Source organism: Borostomias antarcticus (genome assembly GCF_949987555.1).
Source record: "Borostomias antarcticus genome assembly, chromosome: 5".
Lineage (NCBI taxonomy): Eukaryota > Metazoa > Chordata > Actinopteri > Stomiiformes > Stomiidae > Borostomias > Borostomias antarcticus.
The window spans coordinates 6152469-6162002 of record NC_140238.1 but is presented as its reverse complement, the minus strand read 5'-3'; the positions used below and the strand labels follow the sequence as shown (position 1 = coordinate 6162002).

General features: G+C 48.3%; 1 protein-coding gene across 1 annotated transcript in view; it reads left to right on the top strand.

Annotated features, from left to right (window-relative positions):
- The window catches only part of col12a1a (collagen, type XII, alpha 1a), a gene marked incomplete at both ends in the record, with an annotated part of 62929 nt that overhangs the window by 27159 nt on the left and 26236 nt on the right, over positions 1 to 9534 (top strand). The window contains 11 exon segments of the mRNA XM_084438402.1: positions 375 to 520; positions 994 to 1123; positions 1367 to 1503; positions 2991 to 3120; positions 3501 to 3640; positions 3966 to 4098; positions 4238 to 4261; positions 4429 to 4568; positions 6555 to 6684; positions 7061 to 7200; positions 7781 to 7910. Of these exon segments, the coding sequence (XP_084294528.1) occupies positions 375 to 520; positions 994 to 1123; positions 1367 to 1503; positions 2991 to 3120; positions 3501 to 3640; positions 3966 to 4098; positions 4238 to 4261; positions 4429 to 4568; positions 6555 to 6684; positions 7061 to 7200; positions 7781 to 7910 (1380 nt within the window).

Genomic DNA, 9534 nt, shown 5'->3' with positions numbered 1-9534 from the left:
TAAGCCACTTTAAGCAGTGAGACAAGTGAGATTGAGTTCTTGTCTTCTCTGTTATTGCATCTTTCCTTCCTAGAATAGCAACATTTTATAGTTATAGTAATTTCTCTATAAAAGGTCACAAAGGATTTCTCATTGGTTCTCTCAGCTTTAAAAGCGAAATTAGATTTTTATTGTTGGCTCTTGCTTCGAACAAGCAATGTTGGAAAAGGTTCTGTTAGAGTGTGTGCGTGAAGCCATGAACGTGCGTGTTTGTGTGTTCCCCTGCTTACGAGTGTGTGGTAATCGGCGTGTGAGTGTATACAGTAAGTGTGTGCGTGCTGATCTGTTAGTCTAACATGTTGTTCTCACCGCGCCCCCCCCCGACCCCTCTCCAGTGCCCCTCAGCGCAGTGCGAGACATGACCATCTACGATGAGACGACCAGCACCATGAGGGTGAGGTGGAAGGCGGCGGCGGGCGCCACGGGATACATGCTGCTCTACAGCGCCATCAACGCCACCGAGCCCTCTGTGGAAAAGGAGGTGAGACCCCCCGGATAGTGAACTGTGGGGTCGATAAAGTCAAACACACACACACACACACACAATCACACACACACAGTACACAAGCGCTCTGCCAATGACCAAACAGCCCGAGGCCAATAACTGCCAATAACTCCTGACAACATGCAGATGTCACACTCTAGCTGCTTACAAAGCGAGTAGTGTTCGACTCTCACTTCACCGATGCAGAAACAGCGGAAACATGCCATTGTTGGACACAGAGGGGGGTGAAAACCATGACCTCAACCTACCAAGAGAGCCCCATCCTTAGGTGTGAGGCCCACCAAGAGCTAATTTTGGAAACGCTGAATCGCAGTAAAACGTGCATGTGTCGCCTTCGAATGTGCTAGAGTCTAAAACACCCCAAAAAGGATGAGACTTACGAAAAACAACCCCCCCCCCTCCCTTCCCCTCCCCTGAGTGTTATGTTGTGTTGTGGTTGGCCCCGGCAGATGAGAGTGGGAGGAGATGTTACTGACGTGCAGCTGGTGCAGCTGATCCCCAACACGGCCTACACGCTGTCCATCTTCGCCCTCCACGGAGAGTCCGCCAGCGACCCCCTCACCGACCAGGGAGTCACGCGTACGTAACCGCGGCGTCGCTGTCAGTGTGATTTGTGTACTGTAGCTGTAGACGGAAAACAGATCACATCGAATATATTGGATGATCGCAATTCACAGTCACGTCTTACGTCAAACGTCTTGTTTATAAATTGTTGCTAGGTCGTGTTTGTATTTCATGCCTGGCTTTGTCCTCTGTTCTTGCTTCTTTCTATCCCTCTGTCTCCACATTCACCTGTTTCTGCGCCCCCCCCCCTCTCTCTAGTGCCCATGCCCCCTGCCGGAGAGCTGAGGGTCTTTGACGTCACCCACAGCACCATGAGGCTCAACTGGGACGCCGCGCCCGGGGCGGTCCGCAAATACCTCATCACCTACAAGCCAGAGGAAGGAGAAGCTAAGGAGGTGTGTTAGCGTTAGCATGAGCGATAGCATTATTCCTTCTCTGGGTCTATAGGGTGTGTACATGTGAACCGCCACCCCACACCAGTGACAACAGGGACCGGGACCCTGTTCAGGAACAACCCCCAGCTTTCCCCTTCCCTCTAGGAGCAGGGAGGTTTGAAAGTGCCTTGTCACAAAATGACTCCTGGACCTTTCATCCGAGAAGCCCCCAAATAACCTCTAACCGCTTTACCTTGGACTCTGGTGTCAACTTGAAAGACCTGGATAGGTTTATACCAGGTGTCAAAAACTCCCCCTAGCATCAGAGACCAAGGTAGACTAATAAACATGATCCTTTGACCTATCCAACCCTTTCAAAGTCTACACTCCAACGTCTACACAAACTCCTGTGCTGAACCCCTTGTCTGTTTATCCCATAGTCAGTAATACTGATCCACAATAAATTGATGTTGATACCTTCAAGGGATCGTTCGCCATATTAGCTTAGACAGCTTAACACAAACTGCAGCTGTCCAGAGGTACATGCGGGGGCTACCGTGTACTTAGGGGATCTCTGGGGCTTCGCTATTGGACAGAGAACCTGGAAGATGGATCATTCCACTAGGAAGATGGGGAGAGCAGATCCCACCGGAGACTATAACAGAGACAGAGAGGGTTGGGGTGGGGGGTGGTGGGGTGGTGGGGGGTTTGCCTCAGCGGCTGAGCGAGTCATCCTGACTTCCGGCGCGGGACGGATACTTTACAGCCCAGCAGCCTCCTGGGAGTTCTACCGCTATGGCAGGTTTTGGCGAGCGGCGTTCGCCACATCCTGAGGCATAAATCACATGGCGGCCGCCTCTGCGGGGCCTGTGAAATGAAAAACACATATGCGGGTCCTGAGGAGACTGAGGATCTGTACTTGATGTGAGTGCTTGTGTGCGTAAGAGAGAGAAAGGGTTTGCGTGTATCGGTGTGAGAGGGGGGCTCATGTGGTGCTAAGCTTACTGAGAGTGAGTTTCTCTGTTTACCTGATGTATAATGACTCTGGAATAGTAGTTTCGTGGCATCCTTCTATGTCCTGGCTTTGCTGTGGGATTTACGATCTAGAAACCCTTGCAAAGAAGTGTCCACCAGAGGTAAAACTCTAAATTGAAAAACAAATAAAATTTGACAGACAGACATTTTGGAACACATGGAAACAATGACCATGTGTGACCCCAATGACCCCATGCATCAAATCATTGCCTTACTTCAGTCTTGGAAAACATTGCATTTTCCTGCTCTTTGGATAATGTTTTTTTGTGTTTTACTGTGTTTGTGTTTATTTTTTTGTATATACTCCTTCACTTCTGGGAACCTTCCGGATTTATAACTGCCCCCTTGTCAGCTATCTCATTTGGATAAACACAAGTTCCCACTGTTTACCTCTCAGATTATTTGGAACTCCTCTGACATGCCACCATGAATAAATGACTTCATTTGAATAAATTGTTTTCATTGGTCAACAGCTGGAAGTGGGCGGAGACTTGACCACCAGGGTTCTGGACAACCTGATCTCCCAGACGGAGTACGGCCTGGCCGTCACACCCATCTATGACGAGGGACATGGCAACCCCATGCTGGGGGACGCCATCACTGGTAAGAGGAGCCCACAGAGTCTGACATTCTGGCATGATAGAAGAATGTCCTATCCTCACTCCATGGTCTCTACAATTCAATCCAATGCATCCCACAATCCAAGTACTTTGTGTACACAAGAATTGTAGGTTTTGGTACCAGTCCACTGGCAACTCACGTCTGTCCTTGAATCCAGCACTTGAAATGGATAAGTGTAATAAAATATCTCAATCCCAGGCTGGAACATAAAACTGGCAAACGTTCCCCTTGTGGGTTCCCCGGGACCGCGAGAGAAGGAACACTGCGGCAGCTCCGCTCTGTAAAGACGGAGTCCGATGACGACCGTGGGTTTCAGATCCAGCGCGTCACTCCGCCCCCTCTCCTCTCCCCTCTCTCTCCAGACGTCGTCCCCGCCCCCAAGAACCTGCGTTTCTCGGAGGTGACGCAGACCAGCTTCAGAGCCCACTGGGACCACGGAGCTTCTGACGTGGCCCTCTACCGTATCGGCTGGACGAGGAAAGGAGAGCAGAACATCGCATACGTAAGAGACGTCCGGCGTCCGGGGCGGACGAGAGGGTCGGGGGGAAGGGGCGTGGCTTCATTGTGAGGGGGGCGAGGAGTTCGAGACCAGAGCAGAGAGGACACATTCTGTCGCTTACCAGTAACATGAGACGATTCATTATGTTTTTGACTGATTCATAAAAAAGAAGAATACTCCCACATACACACTTTGACCTTTATTCCCCTGTAGCGTCAACATTCCGGTCTGGGACATGTCTCAATAGGACAATGAGAACAATACGTTTGACCCATATGGTCTTCCCTACATGTTACAACACGTTAACCCCTGACGCTCCCTTCCTCAGGCCATCCTGAACAACGATGAGACCACTTACGTTCTGGAAGGCCTGGACCCAGACACCCCGTACGACGTGTCGGTGACCGCAATCTACCCCGACGAGTCAGAGAGCGAGGACCTGCTGGGAACCGAGAGAACGCGTAAGACGAGACGCACCGCCTCTTCGAAGGAATTTAACTCTATACAATAAAACTTTAACGATCTGTTTTGCAATGGACTTGTACTGTCGTTTTCAACTGCCGAATCAGATTGAATTCCCTTGTCTCTTTCCCTCTCTAGTGCCCAAGATCATCATCACTCCTGGTGAGTATGTTTGTTGTAATCAAAACCTACAACAGAGAATCTAAGCATGATTGGTTGCTTGCCTTCAATTCATTTGAGTAGCCTGCAACATCATGTAGTCGTATTAGGGTATTCTGTTTCGATCGACCACGTGTGTGAAAACCATTTTTGGTTGTGTTCGACCTCAGCACCCACAGGGCCCCCTACCAACCTCTTGGTGTTCAACGAGACCACCACCTCTCTGAACGTCAAGTGGGACCACGCCCCCGGACGCGTCCAGAACTACAAGATCACTTACGTGCCCACCGCTGGCGGCAAAACCCTCTCGGTAAGACCAAGACGCACGCACACACACGCGGCTCAACTCAGGTCACTGCAACCCTGATTCAATCTAACTCCCCCTTACTAGTCTCAGGGTAAACAAAGTGCTAAGAGCACTTTGGGGAGTGGGGTGAAGGCCTATTTACACACTGACAGTGTAAATGCGCGGGCTGTGTCTAGTTTGAATGATGGGAACTTGCCTAAGAGAGATATTGAAAATCTCCCCTTGTAAAAATGTTCAGATGTCACAATTTTATAGAGGATGATTTTTAGCACTACCATGGGGTTGAGAGACATTGACCAGAGCCTAAGGGGGGGTGTATTTTGTGGTGTGTGTGTGTGTGTGTGTGTGTGCATGTGTGCGTGCGTGCGTGCACGTGCGTGTGTGTGTATGCGTATGTGTGTGTGTCTGTGTGCGTGTGTGTGTGTGCGTATGTGGAGGGGGAGGCTATGCGGACTCTGGTGGTGTGTTTATCTAACTGTGTGTGGTACCATGGGTTTCCGGTGTATTATAAACTCCAGAGGATACAGGCTGTAGACGGTGTTTACAGGGATATTACACAAAACAGTCTAGGCTCACGTCATTCTGCTCTCAAAGGCCGGCTATTAGTTTAGTCTGTTGCGTTTTTTTCACGCCGCCAAGATGTTTAGGTGTTTATGTTCATGTGGTGCTAGTAGACAGATTCCATCTCAGAGAGGAAATTCATTACAGAGTTTTTCTCTCTTATCTTATCTGGGTCGGGTTAATGTCAAAATGTGTTACTATATTCACCTCGAGGATTGCCAGCGGGAGGTGTGATAATGTGAGGTAGTTGTTTGGACTTTCCATTGACTTGTTTTCTGTTTTTGAGAGAACATGCACTTGAGACAAGGATACGTTGTGTCCATCGCGTGTGCGATAAGACGCGGAATGTTAAGAGACGATTGGAAAGCTGGAAGCTAATGAGTAAAGCTCAGCCAAGTGGTATTGGTTCACGGTCAGCCTTTCAACACATGCAGGGGAGCGCATGCAGACTCACATTGTTTTATTTGGGACAACAGCCATGTTTAGGAAATGGGAGACACGCGCTTCGCGCTCATGTCCGAGGAACGATGTCCCGCTGGCACGATGACATGACGTCTGTCACTGTTATTTCCTCTATTGTCCTTTGATTTTTTCTTGGTCACAGCACACAGACAACACATGCATTGTACACACAGGCTGTATGGCACACACACACACACGCACACACGCACACACACACACACGCACACACACACACATACTGTACACACACAGACACACACATAAATATTCATATATGCATGCACATGTGAACATTCACAAATGCACACACACACACACACGTGCGCGCAAACACACCCTTACTCAGCCATATGTATGAGGTGATAAAAGTGACAAAAAAGTTCCTTCATGAACCTTCTCCTAAGCCAAGAGCACTGTAATAAACTCACCACTCATGCCTCTAGTCTATGGCACATCCAACGGTTATGGCCACCAGGGCATAGGTTTACCTTGGCTAGAAGTTACTAGAATAACAACATCCAAAAAGTTTTGCTGCATTCTTCAACAAAGATGTTGACAGTTTTGTATTTCTCCAGTGGAAATTTTTCCACACAGTTACTGACACTGAGACAAAATGGCAAGGGAGTTAGTGGTATCCCCACAAACAAACAAAAAAACAGTGTCTGCGGTTATGATGGAACTCTTAATTTTCCTTCATTTTGTCTGGATGGATTTTGTCTGAGACAAGCATTTGGGGGAATTGGTAGTTGAATATCACATCAAAGGAGGAAAAAGATAACAGCATTCCCCTTGCGGGACTAATAAAGGACTATCTTTGTAGACCATAAGAGTCAGTTTCCTCTGCGTGGGTATGCAGTAAATCCATAAACACATGTCTATGCACGACATTCAGCCAGCCAGTCTACTGAAGTCAGATACTGTGAATTTGATGACGGTCATTTTGTCTTTCTTTCGCCCCTGACACAGACCCAGATAGGAGGAAAGAGGAACACAGTGCTGCTGCCCAAGCTGACCCCGGACACACCCTACAGCATCACCGTGGCGGCCATCTACGCCAGCGGCGAGAGCCTGGACCTATCAGGAGAGGGCACGACTAGTGAGTCGCCTTCTCTCAGAGACATCAGGACAACGTTGTGACATTGTTATAGTTATTATTTTGGGACAGTGTTGGGGTGTTATTACTGTATCTTGGGACAATGTTGTGTTGATGTTATAGTTATTGTCATGGGCAATGTTATGATAATGTAGTACTAATTGTCCTGGACCATGTTATTACAACATGATAGTCAGTAACCTGGACAATGTTGTGATAAAACATTATAGTTTCTTAAAAGTCATACCTAGTTTGGTTTGTTGAAAAAAATATGGATCATTTTAAAGATCTTTGTGTTTACAGTCAAGAATCATGTCTTATAAGAAGTCCAAAGGTTTGGTGTGCACACTAAAAGATGCTCTTCCCTGCCTCTCTCCAGAGCCTCTGGGTGGAGTCAGAAACCTCCAGGTCACCGACCCCACCACCAGTACCCTCAACGTCCAATGGGAGCCTGCGGAGGGCAGCGTGCGCAAGTACAGGCTCTACTACGTACCTGCCACTGGGGGTGTTGAGGACATGGTAGGCTGGACACCCTTTGGCTTAGCCATGCACAGTTCACCCCTCTATTAGCTTATACCAAGTCTGGCCCTCTTGGCATTGTGACTAACTCCAGACCACCCCCTTCAGCCTGGGGTTCGATCCCCATATCCATCACGATTGACGCTAGAATGGATCATCCGGAGGGAGGGTGAGAGGGGACTCCGCTACACATCAACCAATCACATCACTAGGCAGCTACTGGGTCAGACGTGGATACAGGGATCAGTCTGATTTAGGAAATTGGACCCAGGAGTGGAGCTACTCAGGACGGTGCTGAGTAGGGGGTGCTCCCCATATCACAATGCCCCATGCTCACTGCCCACGCGCCTCCTGGCTGCCAAACGATTCCGCTGTGAGCATTTGATGACATGTAGCGGAAGTTCCCTCCCCTCCTCCCTCCGGACGATCCATTCTAGCATCAGCCTATCCATCACCCCCCACCAGTCTCCTCCTTTTCTGCCTTCCTGATTCCTACCGGTATCAAACTACCATGAAATCGTGAAAAGAAGCACAGGATTCGCCTGTTCTACAGAGCTTTTGTGTCTGCTTGTGTCGCTAGGTGGATGTGTCCAGCACCACCACCGCTACCGTCCTGAAGAACCTTCTGTCCGACACCGTCTACACAGTGACCGTCGTCCCCATCTACCAACCCGGGGAGGGCAAACGCATGTCAGAGAACGGAAAGACACGTGAGTGAACATAAGCGCCGTCGCGCGCCATCGAAGCGGGAATCGAACCGGGGTCCCAGTCTGCGGTAACTCGCTGAGCTGAAGCCAAGGTGTCATGTTAGGGAGTGAAGGCAGGCTCTCTAGTCTCAGACAGTTCTCAGGCAGCTCTGACTAGAGCGGATTGATATTCAAGACCCAGTACTTACAATATACAACATTGTCGTATCACCATCAACATTGTTCCATAGAAGCCTGCCATGGGGAAGTGTGTACAGTTTGGTAACGAACAGGGACTATTCATGCGGTTATCCTTTGAGGGCTTGCATCTGTTGAACCCTTTGACCTAGTTTGTTGGCCTGCTGGAGCTATATGCCAGTAAACGCTTGTTTCCCATCCAAGTCATGTCTCAGTCTCAGTTGCTGATGTAGCCCGTGAAACAAGTCAACCTTTCTAATGTCTGGAAGCAAAGCTAGACCGATTAACAGTGACTCAATTTGTTTCTCATTGAAAGTATCGTACCGTACATATCCATTTCTCTGGGTTGGGTGTCATAAACAATGCATTTACTCAACCGCAAAGGCACTATTTTTCCGCCTGTTTAATTTTTCCAAGCCTGACACCCAACCTTGAGTGAGTCAGCATTCCATGGTGTGATACCGTAGGAAGGAATTCCTCCTTGCTGGAACGGTTAGAATGTCGTGTTCTCCCGGTCTTACCGTAACTAGATCCATTTATAAGGTGCAATGACGGGTAGTGGGTGGGCTGGGAAGGGGTGGGGGGGCGGGTAAAGGAAGGATGGGTGTTTGTTGGTGTGTACAGTGTGAGTAATCGGCTCCCCTCTGGAAAGAAAAAAATAAAAGAGGCAATGGAATGAAAGGATGCATTGTTGTTTTATGACTTTCAGCTTGTGATCCTTGAGCAAGGTCACTGCTGTTACCCACCTTGGGCCATTAGTGCCCTCGGAACTTTCTTAGATGTTCCAAATCCAAATAGCCTGTCTGTAAATCTGTCACATGCAACCCCTAGGAAGACTAAGCGGTGATGGCCTTGGTGACTTTGATTTGAGTTACAGCTCTCTATATTTATCTCTGGAATCCAAAGCTTTCTTGTGATGTCTGACCGACGTTAATCAGGTTGCCCTTTTCCATTTTGTGGTTGAATCCTCTCGCTCCATGTATGGTTGTGTTTCGCGGCTCTCAGTTGATCTAGGTGCAGTATGTTCTACGGTAGACTCATTGACATTGTTTATGATGTCACAAATCTTCCTTCTCTATCATTTTTGGTCTGTAAAAACTCACAGTGTACTGCCCTCTACATTACTGAGGAGACCTTAAAGACCTTAAACATCTGCTTTCATTTTTTTTGCACAATTTTCCCAGAGAGCTCTTTAGACTTATCTCACCGTACATCTTACAGCTGGGTTGTAGGGTTATCAGTCTTTGGTGTCACGGCTTCAAATATTTCATGTGTTGTTGCGTGTGAAGTAGTAATGAGAGTCAGTTAGTGCAAGAGGGACTGTGTTTTTGAGTGAAAGTTACAATGGCTGCAGGTAGAATGCTCCTGGGTGTTATTTAAACACTTTAAAATCTTTCAGAGGACTTCATTGATCATTTCAGCTGCTGCCCTCTTCACTCACATTTTGTCT